This window comes from Bicyclus anynana, chromosome 24, assembly GCF_947172395.1.
Source record: "Bicyclus anynana chromosome 24, ilBicAnyn1.1, whole genome shotgun sequence".
Classification (NCBI taxonomy): Eukaryota; Metazoa; Arthropoda; class Insecta; order Lepidoptera; family Nymphalidae; genus Bicyclus; species Bicyclus anynana.
The window spans coordinates 8,520,489-8,548,080 of NC_069106.1; the positions used below are offsets into that span (position 1 = coordinate 8,520,489).

Sequence of the window (27,592 nt, forward strand, 5' to 3'; positions counted from 1 at the left end):
TTAAGAATTATAAAAATATGTACTTGAGATTTTCTTTACAAGCTATATGCTTATTTGAGGCACACAATGCAGTTTGCAAAAGGTTTTTTTTTTTAATTTTTCATCTTTTCCCCTTCCCCCATAAGTGAGCAACAGGTGGCAGGGGTACTGTACGACGTGGCCATATTGGGCAGCGAACGCCGCACGCCTACAGCAGACGGACTACCTCTAGGTTGAGCCGGTCCACGTCGGGCGGCAGCCGGTAGTTGGTGATGAGCAGCAGGTGGTAGGGGTACAGCTTGGCGGGCTCGTGCAGCAGGTGCGACGTGGCCATGTTGGGCAACGAACGCCGCACGCCGCCGCCGCGCGCGCCCACGCCCACGCCGCCCACGGCCGCCGCCGCCGACACCACGCCGCCGCCGCGGATGACCACGCCACCGTCGGTCGTCTGCCACACACACAACATTCAATTACAAACTTTCAATTCGTGTCAAATGATCTCATTCGCAAATTCTCGCACTCGCACGCAATTGTGCTCATTCCCACGCAAGTGTTCTTACTAGTACGCAAGTGTTATCACTCGTACGCAAGTGTTATCACTCGTACGCAAGAGTTCTCACTCGTACGTAAGTGTTCTTACTTTCATGCAAGTATTTTCACTGATAAACAAGTGTTCTTGCTCTGTTGAAAAAACTCGTATTTAAAATTAGGCTCTCTCTTTCGACCTAACGCAACGAAAGAAAACGATATTTTTGATTTGATCGAGGAATTTAAACACAGAATAAAAAAAAGACAGTAAATATTTGATAAAATTTTTTGACTCACCACAGCACTTCTATCCACGTCGGTGATAGAGCCGGCAGAAACTGAAAATTTGACAATTTTTTTTAAAGATGAATGTTAACAACATGCAACAACAACAATTATTTAATTTACATATCATAAAGAATTCAGAAAGATCCGTACATTTATGATAAAATTAAAAAAAAAACTATTGAATCAATCCGTATGCTAATAGCATTTTTTAAATAAGCCACCTGAAGTATTGATTGAGTCATACATATTATTCGTCTTCTTTCAAAATATTCTCACAAACCAGTGCAGTTAATATTGTCCTAGTGGATGAATGGTCTACACATTTTTTATAAACTTAGTCGTACAAAAAGATTTTAAAACAAGAAGTTAGTATTAAAAAAAAGACGGTCACTTAAAAAGCTAAGCTGTCATGCCGTGTTGTCTATAGCAAGCTTAGCCGCTCTTCGCTGTGTATTGTCTATGACGAATAGGTTTGAAACTTTATGCCAAGTGAGGGTAGTATAGCACAATACCACAGAAACAATTTAAAGTAAGTAAGTATTTATGACAAACAACGTTAAACGCAGCGAATGGTATATGAATAAATAAAATAAATAATAGGATTCAAATAACTATTCCAAACCGATTTCAAGTATAAACATCACTAATCGACTATTGTGTATTTTGTAAATTTTTTGTATAAATTATGTTCTTTGTGGTGTACAAAAAAGTATATTTTCTTTCTTTCATCAAGGTGAAATGGAAATGGAAAGTCATAATAAAACAGTAAAATCGCGTAACTTAACACCTGGTTTTATATTGTTTTTTTTTCTGCTTCGACGACGCTAAATAAACATAAACTTTAGATCATACCGACTCCCGTTAATCAAATATAATTGTAATCACAACAACAACATAAATTGAAAATCATACAAATTGAAGAAATATCGAAATCGGTTTAAAATTAAGACAACACAAAAAAATAGGCCTTAAATTGATAATATCCTTCTTTTTACGACGTTTAACAAATATAAAGTGCTTGAAATGGATCTGATATAAAAGGGCGCACAAAAATAGTGTGACAAGCGGAACTGCGGCGCTACTGCCATCTCGCTCTTACGCGAGAGGATCATACATGTCTGTCCCTTTCGGAAGCGAGGCGCACGCTTTACTTACTGCAAAGGTCCGTCCTCACTGGGCGCACAAAATTAACAACACACCGCTTGTCATTTCAATAAATATCGTAATATATGTAATTTTGAATGAAATAAACACAAACTGATACAGAATTTATAGACAGTTACAATTCAGAGTAGATTTCTTAAACTATAGGCAAACCATATAATACAGCCTTCTACCTCGTAGTACAGGGATAACAACAGAGGAGGAGCGAAGCATGGTGCGTCTATCAATGAATGATTAAAGAAAGCGCTTTCTGCCCGCTCCTCTGTCGCTCCCCTCTGTTGTCCTTGTCTATAATATTAAATCATATACTAGCCAGATTATAAATGGTAAAAAGCCAGTATGTTCCTTAGTTATAGAAGTAATGATTTGAGAATTACTTGGGCAAGTTCAGACTTGCTCAAATGAATGATTCCCAACATAAAATTAACACCGAACGTGTTAAAGACAAATTGAAACAAGTTTTGGAATTGAATTGAATGGAAAACTTTGCAAACGTGGGTTGTCAATGGCAAAGTCAATCAATGAACGAGATGTCATTGTCAAATATCATTATTATCTTAATAAATTGATGTCCCTATTAGAACTGTCGCCTGTCAGTTAGACACAGATAATGCAATGAATTTTAGATCAAAGGGGTACGAATTATTGCCCCCTTGTACCAAGTAACTTATCTGATTAGTCAAAATTCAAAAAATTCAAAATTCATTTATTTCAAGTAGGCTCACTTTACAAGCACTTTTGACACGTCAGTTGACTATTTGTAAAGATTCTACCACCGGTTCGGAAGGCAGGTTCTGCTGAGAAGATACCGGCAAGAAACTCAACAGTTGCTCAAGTCAAATAAAGATTTCTTTGAAAATTGTGGGTTCTCCTGAATTGTCCCGGAATTTATGACCAATTTTCAGCTCTGTACCATATAATTCGGGCTCGAGTTTGTATGGAGACTGGGTTTCGCCTTTCATAAAATAAATACAAATTATAGAATACTTGACACAAATTAAATCATACTCAACTACTCTGTGCCTACCCGTACGAGTAGGTACTGCGAAGCTCTTAACTATTTATAAAAGGGCTAGAATAAAGCATACAAAATTTACAAATAGGGGATTTCATATATAAATAACTAACAGTTAAGGCCAGTACTCACTGTCTGATTTGCCGCTGCTAAAGTCGGTGCTGTGCGTTTTGTCTCCGAGGCCGCTAAACGTGAAGTCACCCTGAAAACGTATACGCGATTCCTTCACTCAAATGTGCATAATATCAAAAAGTATCTTCAATGGTTTAATAAACTATACGAATCAGCCTTTTTTATTGATTGACAAGTTAGTCCAAGATTGCGGTCTCACCTGACGTTAAGTGACGATGCTAAGATAGAAACAGGCTTATTTGGAAGAAGTACAAGTAGAGTATCTACTTTTCAGGATTTCTACATGGAATATTACAGAAACGACTTTTTTGGGGGCCGAAACATACCACTAAACTAATAAGCCAATTTAGAAAATAAAAATTCTCCTTGGGAATCGAAATCAGGACCTCTCAGTTGAGAACCACATTACTATAAAATGCGCCAGAGATGTGGTTTAGTCATCAAAATCCGCTGTTAGATAAGAAATATCATTTATACACTTTTTTGTTATACAGTCTTACCGATTCGGACAAACATTCACAAAAATTCGGCCATGGTTAGTTACCACCCTACCGACAAAGTCGTACCGCCAAGCGATTTAGCATTCCGGTAAGGTGTCGTGTAGAAACCGAAAGGGGTGTGGATTTTCATCCTCCTCCTAACAAGTTAGCCCGCTTCCATCTCAGGTTCTTCATCACTTACGATCAGGTTAGATTTTAGTCAAGGGCTAACTTGTAAAGAATAAAAAAAAAAATTAGTTACCACCTTTTGGGGAACATTTACCCAACCTACAAAGGTAAATGGGACACGCTTGCCTAGAAAAATGTGGATCATGATTGGATCATACTCACGGCAGTGCTCGATGAGAAGGTGTGAGAGCGCGCCGCTAGCCCGTAGCCTGGTCGCGGCGCCGCGCGGAGAGACGACACCACTGCAACACTGCGTACTGTACTCCGCGCACTAACCGTATACTAGCCGCACACTAACCGCACAAGACGCCGCACTGACCGAACACGACCGCACGTGACCATACTACTGATGGAACCCTGATTTAACTTAGCTATGCGAGTAATTCTATCAAGTTTATAGATTCTTTATTTTTCAAAAAGGATTATTATCAGCCATGTCATGAGAACAGGAGTAAGATTAATCTCTCCTATATACCCGTAGCTAAGCGAGCTAAGCTAAAGGTGGCTAAGACAATAGTTCTAAAGCCAGCCATTGCACTCTATATTTTAGAAATGATTTGAAGATTTGAGATCAAGTCAGAAAGGATACGATGTCGCGTTTGAATTGAGTTATTAAGATTGACTTGATTTATTGAACTATTAGTAGAACTAAGCCCACTTTATCCACTGGTCGTGTTCGGATTGTCGCAGTCGGTAGGATCCCGAAAATCACGTTCACTTTGTACCGACGAGAAATGCCTGAAAGTGGTTCTTTCGGAACAGGGATAAAGGGTAAGAGAAACAGGTATAGAGACTTACTTTACATGCCAGTAATCTACCATTAATAAGTTACGTAAATAGAAAATCGATAAAGATATTAAGCGGTAGGAATAGGGTCATATTCTCTGGCATGCAATGTGCAAGTTAAAGGTTGTTTCAGGGTAAGGATATCAAGGATATGAATAACTTAGTGGAAAGGTACCCACGTAAGTATATTTCACATGAACGCGTGGATATAAGGATATAAGCATCGATATAGAATAAGTCTCTCCGCCGCTTAGTGAGACATGTTATATAATCTATGGATATAAGGATAAAAGTGTCATACACATGGCAAATACGTGTTGATAGACTTTTCATTTTGTCTTTTAAAGGATTTTTAGTACTTACTTCAGTTTCGTTCCGTGAAGGAGTCGTACTTACCTTAATAATGTGCGTAGACTGGCATTTTATCACAGTGGTGTTATTCACGTTGGATGTTCCGTTTATTGGAGTAGGGGTGATAGAGAGTAAGGTTACTAATACTAAGGGTTTGGGTATAAAGGAGTAGCGGTGGCAAGGGCAAGGGATTGAGTAATAAAGTTAAATGTTCTGGTAGGGGTGCTAACGGTATGGGTAACAAGAGGTGCTAGGGGTCGGAGATCTAGGACTAGGGGCAACGAGGTGTTAGGCTAACAAGGAATAGGGGAAACAAGCTGTAGTTGTAACAAGGGGTAAAGGTAACAAGAGCTCGGGTTAACAAGGGATATGCGTAACAAGTATTAGGGATAACAAGAGTTTATAGAGGTAACAAGGGATAGTGGAGCTAGGGATAGAGGTGCCAAGAAGGAGGAGAAATGAGGGTTAGGGTTAGGGGTAGCGGTACTCACGTTACAAGAGCGCAGTCCGCCGGCGGGCAGCGTGCTGGAGCGGAGGCCGTAGCCAGGCCGCGGCGGCGCGTGCATGACTACGCATTACACAACACACGCATCACACAACGCACGACACATACACATCTACACAACAATGCAATGAAATGGCGTGTTGCACTCCGAAATTATAGGCACGAGTATCGATCGGATGCCCTGCAGAATGTCGAGTGTGAATACTAAGTAGCATAAGAGAACCAGTACCCCTTTTAAATTAACCCGCTACCCTCTTAGACCTTATCGTCATTCAACATCTGTAGGCCTAAAATGGTCTTTAGTTTTAACTGATCAGAATTAAGTGCACATAATGTTCAGTTAAATCATCCGTGTGTAAGCAAAACTGAAAACTGCACAGTTCAGTTGAATTGACAATGTAATCGAAATACCATTAGATAACTATGCATTTAAAACCCAAGGCCTTTAGCCCGCATTAGAAGCGCGTCGAAAGATAACTAGATTATTATGACTGCTCTCTCTTAAGCAAAACCGATATTTTTGTGATATCTCTTTCGTTACGATGGGACGATACAGAGACCGATATATAGACAAAATAATCTCGTTATCTCTCTGCGCGTTTCTCGGGTTTACAGTTGTTATTGACCATGAAACTCAATACAGTTAAGAATTACAGTTATTTCTTGAATTTCAGAATCACCAAACGCCATTTCTGTTGCCTTGTTATTAAGATTTCTATAATACGATGTGTGCGCCAAGTTTGCCGTTGACGTGACGTCACTCAAAGGGTACCGCCTCGCTCATAGTACCGAAGGCCGACTGAGCGATGCGGTAGATGGGGGCATTCAACGCGGCGAAACTTAGCGCTCACAGGTAATCTATACTACACGTATATGCTACCACTACTATATTGAAAATAGTACGCAATTAGAAATAAAAGAATATATTTTAGCAATCAACTTATCATTGGACATGCTAAGATAATTATTTTAATTTTAAAGATTTGCAACCAATATAATATATAAGATTGTTGTGTATATACCTACGTATATTAAATAATATATATCTGAAATTGCAGTACCAACTAAACAGAATAAAGAAAACGCACTAATGCTGCATTAACAACTTGAAGATTGAATAAAATGTGTTCTGCAAATTCTGATAAAATGCTTAATAATGCTTGAGCCCCATTGACGGTTGATTTAAAAAAGTTTTCAATAAACCATGTTATTAAGGTCGGCCGCATACACTCGTATTCCGTTTTCCGTATTCGTTTTCCGAATCCGTTTTCTGTCTTCGGAAAACCGAATGCTTGAATTAATATTAAATACATTAAATAGCGCACATGCACGTATTTTTCCGAACGTAACAAATTCCTCGCATACGTAACGAATGCGAGACTTTGCCATTCCGAATGAAGAAAAACGTAAAGAAATTGCGCATTTGGAAAACTTATACGGAAAACCGAGTGTATGCGGCCGGCCTAATTCATAAATAAATATGAATTATGTATATTGTATAATGTTAATACTTATATATTGTAAATGTATATTTGTGTAAATATTTATAGTTTTCTATATTCATGTAGATACAGTAATGGTGTTCAAATGGTGTATATAAATCTCTAAGCAAAATTTACAGATGTACCCTGAAAAGTAAGTCGTGATGATGACAATACACGTGCCAATTTCGCTTAGGTATTTCGTATACAATTGAATTGGTATAAATTTTCTTATTAAGCACATGCGTATATATTTAAGTATAATAATAAACGCATTGACATTCCGAAATAAGTTCTAACCACAAATAAATAGAGTTCACATTACAATGAAGCAATAATAAAGTCTATTGGACAAACTATAACGACCATATCACGCGTAACTACGTAAAAAGCTTTAAGCCTAACACACAGTATGCAACACGAGTCGGGCGCCAAAATAAAAAATAATTTATTTTAATTTAGTTACCTCTGCAAGGTTAAACTGCTGAGTCGTACTTGTTATGGTACAAAGATTTCTGCGTCTATTGTAAAAATCTTCTGGGAAATAGGATGAAATGTTTGTTGTTTGGTTAAAAAATACTACAATTAAGTTACGTCAATTGTAAAGCGATGATAGTTTTAAAATTAAAGATCCGTGCCGAACCGAATATTATTGTAATAAAAAAAATTTAAAGTTTGAGAAATCCAAATACAAAAAGTGTGCCAAATAAATATAATTCCAAGTCGACAGAATTTTTCTTATTTAAAAAAACTAATAATGGCATGCAAAGCTTTCAAAAGCACAAATCCATATCGACATTCTAATAATGAGGTGGAAGAGGATAGGGTCGGCTCACCTCGCGTCGGTACATAGCGTCCGTCCGGGCTTTTGACTCACTGGCGTTGTACTTTTTTTTTAAAGCATATATTTCTAATATGCAAATGTTTTAAGCATCGTAGATGTGCCAACTTAAATCGGCAACCCATTCATTCACACATCTATCGTGCAAGGCACAACAGGAAACAACTTTGGTCGACTAACGTTTAGTCATTGAACAAATCGGCTGCCAACTTATTGGCATATCTGTAGACGTTTTAACCGGTTTTAAATTACGTTATATTCTTGTAATATATGAAATTGTTATAATTACTTATATTAATTTAATTTATACCTTCGTAATTATAAAAATTTAATGATCTGAGACGATAGAATAACGTGTAAACTAAAATAACATTGCAAAGCAAAGTTATCCACACTTAAGAATATACTAAAATCAATACAATTACGTACAAAATGATGAAACGATGGCAGTTATGAGGCAAAGAAAAATTGCACTGATTTTACGATAAAGCTTTAGGGGGGGATATATTACTTGTACAGGAAAGGGGGGACTCACTCACCATCGTTCAAATGGTACGTAAAGACTGGAATATTTGAAAATATAAACATGTTAGTTAACGCTGTCCCTAATTTTATAATATACTAGCGGACTCGCTCAAGCTTCGCTTTGACTTATTAATTTATTTATTTGCACTTCTTCCCTATCCCTACCTTACACTACCATACTCCTACCCCTACCCCTACCCTACCCCTACCCTACCTCTACTCTACCCCTACCCTACCCTACCCTACAACTACCCTACCACTACCCTACCCCTACTCTACCCTACCCTACAACTAACCTACCACTACCCTACCCCTACCCTATCCCTATACCATAAACATACCCTACCACTACCCTACCCTACCCCTACCCTACCCTACCCCACCCCTACCCTACCCCTACCCTACCCCTACCCTACCGCTACCCTACCCCTACCCTATCCCTATACCATACCCCTACCCTACCACTACCCTATCCTAGGATTTAGGGGTTTAAAAAATAGATGTTGGCCGATTCTCAGACCTACTGAATATGCACAAAAAATTTCATCAAAATCGGTCGAGCCGTTTCGGAGGAGTTCAAGTTCGAACACCGCGACACGAGAATTTTATATATTAGATTAGATGTATTTAAAAATACTCGATAGTCCCTTGAAAGTTTTATTTGGCCTTGCATTTGCTAACGCAATAATTTTTTTCGTCGCCTCATATTTTATCAAACGTCATTATACGTATATAAAAATTAATTATTATCCGCTAACTAATTATTTTAGTAGTATAATATATATAAAGTAACATATATATTACATTTTGAAAGTAACTATTGGTTGTGCTTAGTGTAAAAAGTGTTGTCTAAAGTACAAAAAAGTGTATTATAGTGTTGAAAGTGTAAGGTTTAGTGAATAAATGTAGAATATACCATTTCAAATTCTCTATGTGTGTGAAGTCTGTCAATCCGCATTGGGTCAGCGTCTCGGACTATTGGCCTAACCCCTCTCATTCTGAGAACTCGTGCTCAAAATGAGAAGTGAGTGAGCCCAGTATGTTTTAACTCGGACTAATTACATAAGGACTAGTAACACATCGAAATTCACATAAATTAAATTTACAAACAAAAAATGTCGTATTTACACGTAACATTTTTTTCAGTCACGTCGGTCACGCTGCTAGTCGCGGTAGCGATTTTGTACAATAATCATCATCATTATCAACCCATATTCGGCTCACTGCTAAACAAGAGTCTCCTTTCAGAATGAGAAAGGTTAGGCCAATAGTCCACCACGCTGGCCCAATGCGGATTGGCAGACTTCACACACGCAGAGAATTAAGAAAATTCTCTGGTATGCAGGTTTTCTCACGGTGTTTTTCCTTCACCGTTTGAGACACGTTTATGTGCAATAATGTTTTGTTGTAATTATTAATCATAAATTGTTTAGTGTGGGCATGGAAAACATGTCAGGCAGTGAAGGTGAGCGTCAATGCATTCTAAAGGGATCCCTCAACCCTACGCCCAAGGTCACAAGTCCTGGGACCTGCTCGAGATGTTTCCTCTACCACAAAATGTCACATGTAGAGTGTAGTGTTTGTGTATAGGCGCGCACGTACCGTTGTAGGAGGGCACGTGGTGGTGGCGCGCGGGCAGCGGCGCGGCGTCCAGCGCGCGCGGGTGGTCGAGCGAGCGCGACGGCGACGCGCCCACCGGCGACGAGTAGCGCAGCCGGCCCGCCTCGCGCGACGCGCTGGGCGTCCTGCCGACATACGATGCTACAGCTTGCCAAAGCCATGTAAGCTACGTAAGCTTTGTAAGGACGTGTGGTGTGACAAGAATAGATAAAATAAGAAATGCGTATTACATATATGAGGAAGTCTGAAAGTGGCACCAGTGACAGAAAAATTGAAGAGTAGAAGGTTAGCTTGGTATGTACATGTAATGCGTGGGGAGGAAAGTCATGTAACTAGAAAAATGTTGAATGTGCAAGTGGAAGGACATAATAGGAGAGGAAGGTCAAAGAAGAGTTGGTTGGATTGTGTGAGAGAGGACATGTGTGTAAAGGGAGTGGATGATGAGTTGACGAGTAATACAGACGAATGGAAAAGATTGACATAATTTTCCTACCTGTCTTTAAGTGGGATAAGGGAAAGGAAATTATGATGGGTACGGTGATAGTCGTCTTTATGACGTTCATAATACGTACAACTGTCGTGAATTTTGGCAAATTTTCAAGAGTGAAACGAATTGTCACCTGCACCATCCTACATGAAACGAACTGTAAAGCCTACCTCTATGTGCAATGTTTATCAGCAAACAACTAAATAATTAAAAATTAGGGTATAAATCTCTATATTATATCTATTTTACAACAAGTCAAACAGACTTTATAATGATCACTATCAGAATGTTAAAAGTAATAACTGGGACAATTATTATGAGACACCGTCTTCTGTATACTAATATTTTAAAGAGGAGAGATTTGATTGTTTGTTTGCATTGAATAGGCTCCAAAACTACTGATTAGAAAAATTCTGTCACTGTTGGAAAAGCTATACTATCCCCGGGTGCTATAGACTTAATACTTTATCCCCGTTGTAGTGTTTGTGTCTACAAAATAGATACATATATTCACGAAGTGAAGGGGTAAAGAGGCAGTCTGTCAGTGTCGTTGGTGGAGATCGGACGTCCGGTGCTGTGACAAGGGAACTTACAAGTGGTGACGAGGTGAAAAACCATAAGTTAATTTAATTATATGTAAAAGGTATATACGTCAATAGTGTGTTCTACCAACAAATTTAGAGAACCTTTCTGAGATTAGTAAAATCACTGCTTAATCACTACACTACTATTATGATCAGCACCAGACGTCCGATCTCCATCGACTACACTGAAAGACTGCCACTTTATCCCTACACTTCGAGTATATATGAGACATTGAATATAGATATCTAGTACACACAAACACTACACCCGTATTCCTACGGGAAAATCGCATGGCGTTTGCTAGTTCATTATAAAAGTGTTGGTGTAAAATAGCATAGCAAATAAATATGTTAAGTTTAATAATTTGTTTAACCTGCTCGCATTTCTGGGATCCAAGTTTTGTTTCTTCCACTGCTGGAGTTTCTCGCGCTCCTTCACTTCCTTCAGGAACACCTGCGATCGCAAAACACGACATCGATAACTTATTGTTGGAAGTTACCGCTTATTCTAACTTAATCATAATTTGGCCTTGACTTTGCCGATACCATGTCATATTTTGTTTATTTTTTATCATTTACAAGTTAGCCTTTGATCACAAACTCACCTGATGGTAAATGTGATACAGTCTAAGATGGAAGCTTGTTAGGAGGACATCGTACCGAAACGCTAAATCATTTGGCGTTACATCTTTTGACGGTAGGTACCACCCTACCGTCTAGCCAGCCACCGTCTAACTAGCCACGGCCGAAGCCTTCCACCAGCCAGACCTAGACCAATTAAGAATACCTTAATCGGCTCAGCCGGGGATCCAACCCAGGACCTCCGTCTTGTAAGTCCACTGCGCACACCACTGCACCACGGAGGCCGTCAAAATCATATGGTACCTGCGCGATGCCGGTCTCTATCTTGGACAGCTCCTGCTCCTCGCGCCGGAGCTTGGGGTCGACGTCGCCGTTGAGCCCGTTGACGCGCTCGCCCTCCTCGTCGCTGTCGGCCACGCCCTTGTACGTGTCGGACCAGCGCCGACGCCGCTCTGCAGCATCAAAATGTATTTAATGGCTCGTAGTCTTAAAGAGCAATCTCTTCTAGTGTAGGAGAAGAGAACTGATAGTGTAGGAGAAGGCGAACAACAACAACTGACCGGGGTCGGTGTAGGGGTAGGGCGGCGCGGGGAAGTCGTCGCGCTCGATCTTGGACTTGGTGCCCGGCGGCGGCTTGTACGCGGACGGGTAGTGAGACAGCTCGATGGGCTCCTGCGGAAGTGGAACAGAGTAATAAGAATAAGAAGACTCGTTTATTTGAAAAAACTCAGCACAGTAATTACAATGACGTCCTGACCTTTAAACTAGGTAAGCCTGTGTTTTAAGGGCCAGTGACTTCCCTCGGTACATATGCATAGGTACAATGACATAAACTATATCATCATTATTAACCCATATTCGGCTCACTGGTGAGCTTGAGTCTCCTTTTAGAATGAGAGGGGTTAGGCCAATAGTCCACCACGCTGGGCCAATGCGGATTGGAAGACTTCACACCCGCAGAGAATTTTCTTAATTCTCTGGCATGCAGGTTTTCCCACGATGTTTTCCTTCACCGTTTGAGACATTATTATTTAATTGCGCCTTGCTGCTGGCGCGCGAGCTGGCGCGCGTGTTGGCGGACGCTGTGCGAAGGTCTAGCCGCCGCTGGCCCCACGTGTACAAGGCCTCACCTCGTTGTTCATGCGCGGCGACTTGGGGCGCGGCGTCTCGGAGCGGATGGAGTCGACGAGCGCGCGCATGCCGGGCCGCGACGACGCCTTGCTGCCGGCGCGCGAGCTGGCGCGAGTGCTGGCGGACGCTGTGACAAAAACGTTCCATTATATTATAGTACATTATGATATAAGTGCGGTAAGTTGAAAATTACAGCCGAGGCGATATTGCAGCTCGAGCCGAAGGCGAGACCTATAATAGTAAGGCTATAATTATCAAATACACACTTTGAACACATTTTCTGAAAACGAATTAGCATCTTTCCGGTACGAGTACGTGGTGATGCGGTGCGGCGAGCACGTCTCGCGCGTCAGTCGCACGTCACACGCGGCGCATACTCACACGGCGGCCTGTGGAAGTGCGGCGAGGTGGGCGGGCGGTCGTAGGGCTGCACGCAGCGCCGCAGCGTGGCGGGCTCGCCGGCCAGGTACGAGTACGTGGTGATGCGGTGCGGCGAGCACGTCTCGCGCGTCAGCCGCACGTCACACGCGGCGCATACTCACACGGCGGCCTGTGGAAGTGCGGCGAGGTGGGCGGGCGGTCGTAGGGCTGCACGCAGCGCCGCAGCGTGGCGGGCTCGCCGGCCAGGTACGAGTACGTGGTGATGCGGTGCGGCGAGCACGTCTCGCGCGTCAGCCGCACGTCACACGCGGCGCATACTCACACGGCGGCCTGTGGAAGTGCGGCGAGGTGGGCGGGCGGTCGTAGGGCTGCACGCAGCGCCGCAGCGTGACGGGCTCGCCGGCCAGGTACGAGTACGTGGTGATGCGGTGCGGCGAGCACGTCTCGTCGCGCCCGTCGCGGTACTCGCGCAGCGTCAGCCCCGGCGACACGGCGCGGTAGCCGTACTGCAACGCGACAGTCGCAAATTAGCACCAACTAACAATACTTTCATTCATGGAACAGTTACTTTTTGGAGAGTGATTACTACATTTAACAAAAACAACTCACATTCATACTTACATGAATGTGACTCGGTGACACATTGTTCGAAGAATAAAATGTGTGAATATGAATATTCGACAATGAATCTAAAATAAAAAGACTACTTTAGCAATCAAAGAAAATAAAGTAACACCAAACCTACATATTTTCAAAATCTGAACATGAAAATCATGCGCTAGATTAAAACAAAAATGTAAATAATATTTTTTGAAATCATGAACATATATATTTTTTTTATTGATTAAACATTCATATACGCGAAGGGAGAAAATACTTGGAACAATAAATATCAACTCAAAAATACATTTTTTTAAATACATAAAAAGAACAAAATAAAAAGAAACGGACCTTCCTGGTCAAGCTACTGTAGGGGCTGCAGTACGAGCCGTTGACGCTGGGCGTGCGCGAGCGCAGGGAGAACTGCCAAAACAACAAAAACAAACCAAAAAATAACACCAAAAACAACATAAAAAGCTCTATTATAATAAACTACAATTATAAATACAACTAAAGTAAAATAAAGTTAAGTAACCAAACTAAAGTTAAAAACAGAAATGCAACTAAAGACAATCTAAATGAATAAAATAATAGAATGAATGGAATGTAAATGTAAAACCTAGTTAAGTATGATCTTACAATGAACTTGGGTTTGATCTGAGTAATTTTTTTATATACATTTAATATTAAAAATAGGTGTAGCTCTTGTTTCCTGTACATCCACAAATTGCTGGAAGTTTCTTCATCATCATCCATCATTATCTGTTAATGGACGTAAATGGCTGGAAAGGTCTCTTGTATTTTTTTTATTCTTTACAAGTTAGCCCTTGACTACAATCTCACCTGATGGTAAGTGCTATCTAAGATGGAAGCGGGCTTAATTGTTAGGAGGAGTAAGAAGCTACGGCCGAAGCCTCCCCCAGCCATCCGTAGTCACTGGCAACACGCACTGTTCTAAAACTTTCGTCTTCAGACACTAAGGAGTTTGGACGAACAGAACTGTCAACGCCACGCATTCACAAAGTTGCAGCTTGGATTCAGGGACCATCCAGTCAAGTTTCCTGCGTTGCCACAAACCTGCAGCTCGGAGGAGGCTCGCTCCAGGTCGAGCGGCGCGTGCGGCGCTGGCCCGCAGCGCGGGTGCCAGATCGCGGCGCCCTGTAGGAACATTTCCTCGCCGTCGCCAAACGGATCACCGCACTTGCTGCAGCGCGCGCACGTCGGGTGGAAGTGGTGGTTGTCGCCGGCCTATAACACAAAACAAGGTAACGCCTTTTACACGCTTCCTGATTTCTTTGCGGCATCTGGTCATCTCCAGATGCCTTAAGAAACGTCACGGAAACGTCAGAACTAACCAGTTTCAGTTCACAAACCCTGGAATCCCTCTTAACCGTCTTGGGGAGCCATTCCATTTCCTTCCCATTCCTCATTCAGTCTCAGGCTGACTTGTTGGAAAAGCTCCTGTGTAAGTTTGTACTCTCACCTGCAGCACCTTCCCGGAGATGTACCGCTGGCAGTAGGCGCAGCGCACGCCGTACAGCCGCTGGTAGTCGCGCTCGCAGTACGGCACGCCCGCGCGCCCCATGTACTCGCCCTGCAGCACGGCGCCGCACTCCCCGCACGCGAAGCACCACGTGTGCCACTGCCGCTCCAGCGCCACCAGCGCCTGCCCCTCCGACAGCTCCTGCCCGCAGCCCGCGCACTCTGCCGACGACACACTGGGATAACACCTGCCGCACGCCATGTGCGCACTTAGTGCTAACCTAGTCAGACCTGAGACGGCAGTCACTGCCAACCTTATGAGACGGCAAACATTGCCCGAGGACACACTGTGCCGAGAACTTGGCCAGGCGGGATTTACTGTCCACAAAAAAAATTAGCGTCCAAATAAAAACACGTATCTAAAATGTTTTGCCATAACATCTTTCCTCACAGCACACTCAGATATACGAGTACGTAAAACCTTCAGCTGTCTAAAAGTGTCGTCTTCGTTTTTTTGTGACGGAGGATAATGCCCTCATTAGCTGCTCATGATTCTGAGGAAACGACCGATCGAGTTCTGTAATCTTCTACCTCATAAAACTCGCTAGGCGTTTGTTAGTGATTTTAGGAGGCCTCAAGATCTCGCAAAAACGCACCAATGTCTCCTTTTACGCAGAAGTTCTACATAACTTAACCGTTTCACCTTGTGACAAAAGAACGAGAGTTAACATATGGTGAAACTTATTTCAGTTCGTTCTAATGAAGGGCAGTTATACCAATTTCAACGTATCTATCAAACTACCCTCGACCGAGGAGTAATTAGGTTGATCAATACATATAGTGCGTTTTAGCGAATTCGTATAACAAAACCGTTCCTACTAATCTGCAGGAGTATCGAATGTCCGAAGCAGTACAAAAATAAATTAAAATTGTATTAGCCAAGTAAGTGGAGGTGTAACATTTCAACATAAGGGATTTACCTAGGGTCAAACCGATACACCGGTTTCTGATTTCACACTCGATTGAGTTATTTGCACGAGGGGCAATCGTCGCCATTAAACGCACCACCACAGATGGGTTATACGGTAAATTGGACCGAGGAAATAAATAAAATTAACGTAATGTTCAATTATCCACAATCCACAACACTAGTCTAAAGTAAAATATTGATATTTTATTTATTAAACGAACTAAAAATCGAATCGAGCGATTTTAAAAATCCTTTCACCATAAGAAAGCTACATCTTGACCAAGTAACATACGCTACTTATACCCTCGTCTTCCCGGGAACGGGAATTATGCGGGTGAAACCGCGAGGCGTCTACTTGTTAACTAAAGTTGTATAACTTGGAGAAGTCTGTGCTCTAAGCCATCTCTGCTTTAAGGAAGTATAAAATATGCTGAATGATCGATTTGCCGTTGACTTACGTACCATTAGGATCCGGCTGTCTCTGCTCCCGCTCGTGGTCCGTGGGCGTGGCTGGCGAGTGCGGCGAGTGCGGCGTGGGCGGCGTGATGGGCGACGTGGGCGTCGGGGGCGAGGGTCGTGCGCGTGTCGTGTGCGCCGTGTGCCGCTGCGGCGCGGCCGTGCACGACGCGCACACCACCTCGCTGCCCGTGTACGTCACCTTTTCGCCCGATGGGAACGCGCGTCTGGATAGTGCACAAGTGGGAGTTCACAAAACCGCTTGACGTACAGAGGTGGAATTTGGTAGGGAGGTAGTTATAGTTAGTAGACGTCCGCTTTTGCTAGAACGGATTTTGCGACAGGGCCGGATCAAGGAGATCTGAGATCAGACAAGTCACAGTAACACAGTCGCGGGCGTCCGCTAGTCAAGTGTAAGAGATACAAAGAGTTCAGTCGTTCTGCGTTAATTACCACGTTATAGCATCGTGTACTAGCGAAAATCTGATCTAACATAGCTAATACTCTCTATCCGTAGGATAGTAAACATTCTAAATTCATCAAAGGGAGAACGAACGAAAGTTTTGCAAAAAATAAAGAGTAGGTATAGAGCACTGTAATAGCTCATTAGAGCCAGCCGTCAATTTATTTATACTGCCTCCCGTCATTCTCTTGATAAAACATGGTGTAAAAGTAAACTTTTTATATGGAAACTGCGCTAGAACATAAGAAAATAAAATCCGTGAGTAGAAGGCGTTGATTCAATTCCATATGAATGTAGATTTACTTTTACGCGATCTAACAATAGAACGAACGAAAATCGTACTCGACAGACGATTCGCCTCGCACTCGATGTTAAGACGAATTGATATTATAAATTAAAAAGTAAAGTGAGTTGTTAACTGACTTGCATCTCGCGCAGGTGAAGCACTTTTGATGGTAAGTGTTTCCTAACGCCGACACCACTTCGCCCTCCACATACTGGTTGCACGCCGCACAGCGAGTACCGAACGCGCGCTGATAGTCCTGCAACGTTATAACAACATTTGATAATGTAAACGGTAAGCTTCAATCCAATGTAACATATAGTTGCAAAGGAATTGGTTTAGTCGTCGTAGTTGACGGTTCTATTAATTTTTAGCATTCAAGAACATCCACAAAGAAATCTGCTATCTCGTATTTATACTTATCAAGATAAGGACATCAATGTAAATGAGAAACAGAAATGGTTCTAATATAGATCCTCGAGGTACCCCTTTTTATGAATGACACGGTAGACATATACTTTTTGAATTGTATTTGACAAATAGGAACTTTGTTTTTAAATCAATAGTATTATAGTTTCCCAACGAATGTTTCATGCTGTAAACAATTTTTCGGAAACACTGTTTTTAGCTACTAGTTTTCACTTAGCAAAGCACCGTTTAGCTAAGTATAAAAGCAGTAAGCTAATTGTAAATACTTCCCTGACGCGTCACGCGTTATAGAGTTTTATTTTTCTTTGCTGCAGGGGAGGAAAAATACCTTACGATACTAAGCGTAAGGGCGTAGATTTGCTTTGATTCTTTGACAGCATACGGGTACTAAGGCATATCCGCATATGGGGGAACCTTATGCTCCCCTTCTAAGCTCGACAGCATGCGTTACAGCATATCGTGTTACCATAAGGCATGCCACATAATGACAATTACCTGCGGGCAGTAGTAATGGCCGTCTTTGCAGAAGAAGCCGCCGCGCGCGAGCGAGGCCGAGCACGAACGGCACGTGAAGCACGCCATGTGGAAGTATTTATCCGACACGCGCAGCACCTCGCCGCTGCACTTGCCGCCGCACGCGCCGCATACCACCTTCCCTGCAACCAAACAAATCGATTTTAATCAATCCATCAAAGAGCAATGGTCTGGTGTTTATTGATAGAATTCATAAGCGTCTACTAACGTAAACTATTACAGTTTGTAGAAAATAATTTATTTGAAACTAATTATGTCCATAAATTAAGATATAATCACATCAATTACATTTAAATAATTGAGTATGGCAACCACACTATTTATACCAATTTTACATCTATCGGACAACTAGGGACGCGCACGGTATCGAAAAGCCTGTATAGAATCGAATAAATTATCGTCATTGAACTACACGTATTCAATGACATCAGTTTAATTTCAGTAGAACAAACATATAAACTAATATTTATGACGAATTAATATAATTATTTTGAAATATTAATAAATATTTTGATTTTTTCATAGATTTCATTGATTTATTGTTTTTTTTAAACGAGTATGTATATTGCATTTAAATTACATAATTCTAATCCTGACAAAATACTGCTAAAGTTCACTCTTACTTGGCGGCATTTTGCATTTTACTAATAAAAAAAACAAAACTGAATTGTGGAATTTGTCCATATATTGTTGGAGTACAGGAGACGGACAGACGAATAACAAAGTGATCCTATAAGGGGTCCGTTGTTTTCTTTATGAAGTACGGAACACTTTTTACAGAGACAAAATCTTACGTCATCTACACAACACGAAATAATATAAATACGCACTATGTTAGTTACGTTACACAAAATAGATTCCGTATGCCGTGACATACAGATCATATAATTTCCATACATTTTGCTATTAGCGGAATCTTCTGTACTAACGAAAAAAGTATTACATTTATTTATAGACCATTCCATCTGTACCATACCAAAGACGCTTTTACATACGGGACCAACTTATTCGCCAAAGTTCAATCTCGAACGAGCATTTTTGTTTAGGCATTTTTGTGAATTCATCGATTTACATTTTCTTAACAAAGACACTAACCAAACCGAATAATTTTAAAAACCTAATGTTTATAAGAGAATAAGAGAAAATAATTTATCTAAATCAGACTCGTTTATCAGATACACACATCTGTATTTCAAACATTGCTATTAACATATTACATACTAGCAGAACGTTGTGGTTTCACTCGCGTAGTTACTTATTCCCGTGGGAATACGGGGATTAAAAATAGCCTATGTAGTCACTGATAATGTAACTTTCTATTAGTGAAAGAATTTTTCAAATTGGTCCAGAAGTTTTTGAGTCTATTCGTTACATACAAAAATGTATATCCTCCGTACAATATTAGTGTACCTAGATTGTACAACAGAGAAAATCACTGAAAATGCTAAGTAGCTAGTTTTGCTTAGAAAACATTAAAATATACAGCAGTTCCCAGCTCGTACTTTGCACATCGACTAACTTCAAGTTGGAACGTAAGTCGGAGTGGAAATTGGTGACGTGTGTAGAGACGAACATACGAACAATATAAAAATGTAGGGCACGTGGATTGCTGCGCGTTAGATAACTTTTTTTTATTATCTACAAGTTAGCCCTTGACTACAATCTCACCTGATGGTAAGTGACGATGCAATCTAAGATGGAAGCGGGCTAACTTTAAGAGGAGGATGAAAATCCATACCACTTTCGGTTTCTACACAACATCGTACTGGAACGCTAAATCGCTTGGCGGTACGTCTTTATCGGTAGGGTGGCAACAAGCAACGGCCGAAGCCTCCCACCAGCCAGACCTCCTCAGCCCAGCCTGGGATCGAACCCAGGACCTCCGTCATGTACATCCACACCGCGCCACGGAGGCCGTCACAAGGTCATCGTTTTCGTAAGAATCAAAGACGTGATGATGTATTTTTTGTACCATCATTCCGGGCGCTCGGAAGGAAGGGTGGGGGGACGGGGGAGAGGTCTAGTTGCTAGGGAGCAAGTCGTGAGCATGGGACGGACTCGCGCCGGCACTCGGTCGTGATCGACGAAATCACTCCATTACCTATTGTGTAGTTTCGCTTCGAATTCCTTCCGGAGACAAAGCGAAACTATACAGATAAGTCTTACAGATACCATGAATGTGCATTGTTTATTAACTGTGATTTTTTCATTATTTTTTTATTCTCTGCAAGTTAACCCTTCACCACAATCTCACCTGATAAGTGATGATGCAATCTAAGATGGAAGCGGGCTAACTTGTTAGGAATAGGAACTCTAATTGTAACTGTCGTTGGTCCAATGGTTAGCCTATGGCTATGACGGATTACAAGGACCAGTAGTGTGCTAACATGCGACAAGTGAAGAGAAATAGTCATAAAATCTTTTTAACAAAAAAAAATTAACCGACTTCAAAATTACAAAAAAAAACCTAAAAAGCGAAAAATAACATCGTATGTGCTAACTTCTGATCACTTTGAAGGCAGTGTCAAGCCAGTGACGTATTAATTAAAGCCGTTTCTGAAAGAACCACGAGAAAGAACTGTCTTTAAATCCTAAAGTTTTATGATTTAATCGGCTTTAGTTAATGCATCACTGTGTTTTGGTGTTGTTTTTGTAGAGTGCGATTCCGCTATTTTACCCTCGTCGACGAACTCTTCGCCTATAACCCGTCTTATTAAAAATTTGAACTTTATGTTTACAGAATCCTAAAATTAAATTGTACATTTTCGTCACTAACAACAGTTGCCATGGCAACGAACGATGTCACATCGCTGTAACTTTATAGAATCCACAGTCTCTGCCGGATGTATGGTAATGTGTAACTGCAAATACATCAATGAAACTGGCAACACACAGCACACTCAACTGGCAAGCAAACCGCACAGTATAATGAAATCCATGCGTATTCGGCACGTGCTGGTGATAGACATCTCGAAGGCTCAATGGAAACCGTCTCTCGTCTGAATCGAGCCGAGCGTAATTCTATTTATTCCCTGCATATGGTGCGCACAAAGTTATTCATGGTTTTGAATTACTCACGTCCGTATAAAATCTTTTTTTTTGGTTGCATACCCTACGAGTACTTCCGGTCATCTATATATTAAAAAAATTAAGAGCGCGCAGCGCGTCGGTACGATATGGATAAAATTCGAAGCGCAAACGAGACGCCGAATTATGACTTTCACGTAAGTGAAAAGCACGGAGCGATTGACACGCGACGCAAATTTTATGACGTGAGCGTCAAAACCATTTTTACCTAATAATTGCAAGTAAATTAAACAACATAACGAAAAACAAAATGGCCATGTTCAAGATATATACCTAATTTTCTATACAACACGAAAATTTAAGAAAATAAGTTTGCTTTTCCGGAGATTGAAAGCAAAATGTGAGCAAAACATGTATTTTTCAAAAAAATAAACTATCGAGAAAAGTTTTACAAATTGTGTATTTTGTATAGTCATAACGAAGCTAACACTTTGAAATATCATTTACCCAAATATCAGGCTCCTAACTTTTCCATAATCTGAGATCCAGAACCATTTGTAACCACCAAATTACATATTGCACACTCTTAAGCCATATATCCCTTGGTCACGCGATCACGCGTGAACGGTTGGACCGATTTCACTATTTTTTTGATGTGTTTGTTATTGTCAGGAGTTCTTATGACAGAAAAAAAATTAAGGGCAGTTAAAAGTTTACATCGAGTTTCACGCGGACGAAGTCGCGCGAAGAGAAAGCGTGCAATATCTCAACTATGCTGTATTGGTTGCACCTGCATTCTGTAAAGTTACAGCGATGTGACATCGCTCATTTCCATGGCAAATTCGTTGTTAGTGACATTTTATTTTTGACAGCCTATAAAAATGAAGCACGAATTCTAAGAAAACTTGTCATTAGGCGAATTACATCGACGAGTATAATATAAAGACTACATAGATTTGCTTGGCGTCTGCTAGTTATTCAAATAATTACGAGGTTCATAGTCCATTGAAAAGTTACATTTGGGGTTGCGTTTTTTAGAGGACGCAATTTTTTTTTTTTGCTGTGTTAAGCTAAAACCAAGTTTGTGGGGTTGCCACCCTTGTCCCGCGGCCGCCATCTTGAAAATAAGGGTTGAAATGGTTTTTACGATATATCTAGTAAACTATTTATCTGATAAAAAAAATTTGTTAATATTTTTTTTAGCAAATGAAACTCTCTAAAGTAAGGCCTAAAAAATGTAACACTTCAATTGACTATCAACTTAAAATGTAAGCCACGTTCCGTCGAAATCCGTCCATCAAGCCCGCATGACGCATAGTATAATTATGAATACAGTCGAAGTTACATCGAAAATTAGCCATTCGCATACATCAACATAACACATTACCATCAAATGAATATTCACCTGTCGTACGCATCATATGGACGGATTAGCGTTTTTTTTTCTGTACAACGTGAATCATTTCTGTGTGAGACAGGTTTTTGTTTCTGGCATAGTTTTTGCCGGCGTTTGGTCTGTAAATCGTAAGGCTGTCATAGCTAGACATTCGTCGATTCGTAATTTTATAAAAGCTAAAAGTTTGTCAGATTGTCCTACCTTAAGTGAGTATGGTAATTATTGTCGAGTTTCAATCGCGGTGTTTTTTCATGGGACTTTTTTTATTCTTTACAAGATAGCCCTTGACTCACCTGGTGGTAAGTGATGATGCAGTCTAAGATGGATGCGGGCTAACTTGTTAGGAGGAGGATGACAATCCACACACCTTTTCGGTTTATACACGGCATCGTATCGGAACGCTAACTAGCTTGGCGGTACGTCTTTGCCGGTAGAGTAATAACTAGCCACGGCCGAAACCTCCCATCAGCCAAACCTGGACCAATTGAGAAAACCTCAATCGGCCCTGCCGGGGATCGAACCCAGGACCTCAGTCTTGTAAATCCATAGCGATCAACACTAGGCCACAAACAGTGGCAACATTTCTAAACTTAAGAGTACCAAATAACAATTAAGGAGACAATTACGCTTGTAACTTGCTAACACCGAAAACCACCGAAACTTCATAGTTCAAAATCAACAAGTAAGCTTAGTTACAAGCAATTTTAAAGTCTTTACCACCGGTTGACTAACATAGTCACTATCGTACTTACCTATAATAGAAGTACAAAATGATAGTTTTAGCTTTTGCACAAAGACGAAGGTCAGGCAACCGCAGGCTCCTAGACAATGAAAGATCGTGATCGATGATTACTTGAGCACCGGTATTATGATTTAATAGCACATAATGGCGCACAGCACAGCACGTATTATTCCTCCCACCATAAATCTTAACGAGAATGGATATAGTTATTTGTGGACTCCATAATAGTTGATTCGTCAATGCTCGTTGTTTTGTGCGCGACGAAACGGGAATTCAAATTTTTTTTACAATAACAGAACTAGACTGTTTGAACGATACGATCGTTCAATGACTTCGAATCTATCTATATATTAATACTAGCTGACGCCGCGCGGTGTCATCCGCATGGTTTCCGTTCCCGTAGGAATACGGGGATAATATATAGCCTATAGCCTTCCTCGATAAATCTAAAACTAAGAGAATTTTTCAAATCAGACCAGTATTTCCTGAAAATAGCGCGTTCAACCAAACAAACTCTTCAGGTTTATAATATTAAGTATAGATTATAAAGAGGTAAAGTTTGTGGGGTTGTAGGGGTAATATCTGGATATACTAAACCGATTTTAAAAATTCTTTTGTCAATAGAATGCCATGTTGTTTTTATGAACGTCTTATGCTATGATTTATCCCCATATTCAAACGGGAACTAGAATTACACTTCTAATTCGTAATATATCCATCCAACCACTTTATGTAATCCATCTATAGCTTGGTGTGGGGTGCAATTCCGCTATTTTACACTCGTCGACGAACTTTTCGCCTATATCACGTTTTATTCGAATTTAAAAGATGTGGCAAAGGCAAATAGATAATAATTGCCTTATACCAATATTCCCGTGTTAATAAGCAAACAAACCAAAAATCTTTACTTTTTACACGCACGCACGCACACCCGCGCAGTCTTTCCCCCCGTCGCCCGTACATCATGGGAGTGTCTTCAACAAACTTGCTAGACTATACCTACATTCACCATTCTAGACACAGCGTTGCTTCAAGTAGCTTGAAATATTTCATCACGCCCAACTAAAAAAAAGCTGTACCTACCAATTCAGATGACATCTATATCTATATAGAGTATAGATGACATCTATCTATACTAATGTTATAAAGCTAAAGAGTTTGTTTGTTTGATTGAACGCGCTAATCTCAGGAACTACTGGTCCGATTTGAAAAATCCTTTCAGTGTTAGATAGCCCATTTATCGAGGAAGGCTATAGGCTATATATGTATTATCCCTGTACTCCTACGGGAACAAGAACCACGCGGGTGAAACCGCGCGGCGTCGGCTAGTATATGTACTCGTATATCAGCGAGCCCGGCTATAAAATGTCTACTCATCAAATGAATAACGTCGTCCACAGGACACAATAGTTAGTTTTGTCGGCGTGTAAGGGGAATTCCACACCCGAGCCGCTCCGCAGACGGAATTCACTATATATAGAGCAGAGGAGTTGGCCGAGTGCCAGAGAGCATTCCATATAGACCAAGAGCCTGTGAACCCCAGACCTTTGTCGTTTTACAAAAGCTTTTTTTACCCGACTGCAAGAAGAGTTATGTTTTTCGCGCGTATCTTGAATGTATGTAATTTTCTTACTAACCCAAGTGTTCTTAGATAGGTGAAATAAAACAAAACCCATAAGACGACTGTGAGACGCTATAGACTCGAGGAGATTTGTTTTTATCGAATATTGCAATATGGCTATCAAATTAAAGGCCTTTTTTTGAGGATTTTAAAATGGTTTATCATGGCCATGTAAAAAAACTACCGACAGTTTTCTAATTGCTTTCTACACTTCTGGACTGAGGTTGTTTTTTTCTTTTCAGTTTTTTATTTATATTTTTTGCAGTCGGGTTTTTTTATTTGTTTAATTAATTAATTTATTTTATTACTCTCTACAGGTTATCCCTTGACTACAATCTCACCTGATGGCAAGTGATGATGCAATCTAAGATGGAAGCGGGCTAACTTGTTAGGAGTAGGATGAAATCCACACTCCGTTCGGTTTCTACACGACGTCGTACCGGAACGCTAAATATCTTGGCGGTACGTCTTTGTCGGTAGGGTGGTAACTAACCACGACCGAAGCCTCCCACCAGCCAGACCTGGACCAATTAAGAAAACCTCAATCGGCCCAACCGGGGATCGAACCCAAGACCTCCGTCTTTGGTATGTAGTAAATCCACCGCGCATACCACTGCGCCACAGAGGCGCTTTAAGCTTTTATAAAATGACGAAGGTCTGGGGTTCACGGGCTCTCCGTCTAATACGCATGCCGCTGACGGGCCTGGACTAGAACTGCAACATTGAAGTAGAGGTAGTGGCAGTGCTATCTGCATTATTGAAAATAGGATGTACATGTAAATATAAACATGTATTTTCTTTCTTTCATCTTTCTTTATCTAAAGGTTATGGTTGTCGGTGTAATTACAGGCATGAGGCTTAACGCAAACGGCTCAGATACACAATGTGGTAAGTACAAACTGTAAGTAGTAACTTTGTTGGATGTCTTTCCTCATTCCGCGTTCCCGAGATAAGACTTTACAGACAGGTCTAAAAAGTGAAGTTTTTGAGTTACGAAACCCTAAAAACAATTCTTTTTCTTTTAAGCTTCCATAATTAAATTTAAAAATTCAAAATTCATTTATTTCAATTAGACTTTACAGGCACTTTTAAACGTTAAGTTACGTCATGATTTAATGGTGGTAACTAAAGTCGAAAAGAACCCACAAGAAACTCAGCCAAAGCTTGTTCAGCAAATTCTTTTGTTAACGAACTTATCTAGAACTAAGTATCCATACGTGATAGCCCAGTGGATATGACCTCTGCCTCCGATTCCGGAGGGCGGTGGGTTCAAATCCAGTCCGGAGCATGCACCTCCAACTTTTCAGTTGTGTGCATTTTAAGTAATTAAATAACACGTGTTTCAAACGGTGAAGGAAATAACCAAAAAGGCATACCAGAGAAGTTTCTTAATCTTTCTCTGCGTGTGTGAAGTCTGCCAATCCGCATTGGGCCAGCGTGGTGACCTAACCCCTCTCATTCTGAGAGGAGACTCGAGCACAACAGTGAGCCGAATGTGTGTTGATAACGACGAAGTATCCATAGTTTAAATATCTATGGTACAGTATCAATTATCATTATAGATTGAGATAATCTTTCTTTCTTTCTTTTTTTCATGCGTTTAAATGTATAAGATGTTCGACCTACCCATCAAGTGAGCCATCTATATGTATAAGAAATACGAACTGGAATCCAATCCTTTAACCGTACAGCTTTCCCCACCACCTACAATAAGGGTATTTTCAAGTCAAGATTGAATAGGCATCTTCTAGGCAAGCGCGTTCCACCATAGGCTACATCATTGCTTACCATCAGGCATGATTGCAGCTAAGCGCTTGCTTATACAAAAAAAAAAAAAAAAAGCTACAGTGGCATTCATTCAACAAGTCAACGTATTCCGCAAGCCGCAATAAACGCAACGAGCCCCCCGGGGGCCTCCACGCGATGTTACGCACGGCCCCGGCCCCCGCGGACCCCCTGGCCCCCGAGGGAGGGGTCTTGTGCAATCGGTTGCGACAGTGCGAGCTTATACGTCTGCGACCTCCTTCCTTGTGTTTTTATGTCCTACAATTTGTTTGCTATTGAAGGGAAAACTTTCTGTGCTGCTCGTAGTTATACAACTAAAAGCTGCTATATGTTTTTTTATTATTATTAACAAGTTAGCCCTTGACTACAATCACCTGATGGTAAGTGATGATGCAATCTAAGATGGAGGCTAATTTATTAGGAGTAGGATGAAAATCCACACCCCTTTCGGCACCTACACGACATCGTACCGGAACGCTAAATCGCTTGGCGGTACGTCTTTGCCGGTAGGGTAGTAACTAGCCACTACCGAAGCCGAAACCTCAACCTGCCCAGCTGGGAATCGACCTCAGGAACGCCGCCTTGTCCCGCACGCACCACTGCGCCACGGAGTTCGTCAAAAAGGTACGGAAATGATAATTTATTACTATCACTAGCATGTACTGAAGGGAGAACTTAAAAGATCTTTGTATTCGGCTGTAGACCGTAAAAAAAAAAGATTTTTACTGTGACATCCCTATATGTATATTCTTAGAG

General features: G+C 41.1%; 1 protein-coding gene across 3 annotated transcripts in view; it reads right to left on the bottom strand.

The window, feature by feature from the left end:
• LOC112055725 (actin-binding LIM protein 3) overlaps positions 1 to 27,592 on the bottom strand; it is a 128,105-nt gene that overhangs the window by 9,690 nt on the left and 90,823 nt on the right. For 2 of the 3 annotated variants that reach the window (XM_052889116.1, XM_052889114.1), the window contains exons 2-17: positions 18,227 to 18,387; positions 17,443 to 17,561; positions 16,563 to 16,783; positions 15,132 to 15,352; positions 14,726 to 14,896; positions 14,000 to 14,071; positions 13,371 to 13,554; positions 12,667 to 12,794; positions 12,097 to 12,208; positions 11,840 to 11,988; positions 11,329 to 11,408; positions 9,866 to 10,008; positions 3,937 to 4,016; positions 3,107 to 3,176; positions 805 to 845; positions 206 to 427 (exon numbers count right to left, since the gene is read on the bottom strand). In XM_052889116.1, coding sequence (XP_052745076.1) covers positions 206 to 427; positions 805 to 845; positions 3,107 to 3,176; positions 3,937 to 4,016; positions 9,866 to 10,008; positions 11,329 to 11,408; positions 11,840 to 11,988; positions 12,097 to 12,208; positions 12,667 to 12,794; positions 13,371 to 13,554; positions 14,000 to 14,071; positions 14,726 to 14,896; positions 15,132 to 15,352; positions 16,563 to 16,783; positions 17,443 to 17,561; positions 18,227 to 18,387 — 2,174 coding nt within the window. Of the gene's footprint in view, positions 1 to 205; positions 428 to 804; positions 846 to 3,106; positions 3,177 to 3,936; positions 4,017 to 5,402; positions 5,480 to 9,865; positions 10,009 to 11,328; positions 11,409 to 11,839; positions 11,989 to 12,096; positions 12,209 to 12,666; positions 12,795 to 13,370; positions 13,555 to 13,999; positions 14,072 to 14,725; positions 14,897 to 15,131; positions 15,353 to 16,562; positions 16,784 to 17,442; positions 17,562 to 18,226; positions 18,388 to 27,592 lie in introns of all 3 variants that reach the window. The other variant, XM_052889115.1, reaches the window with a different exon arrangement.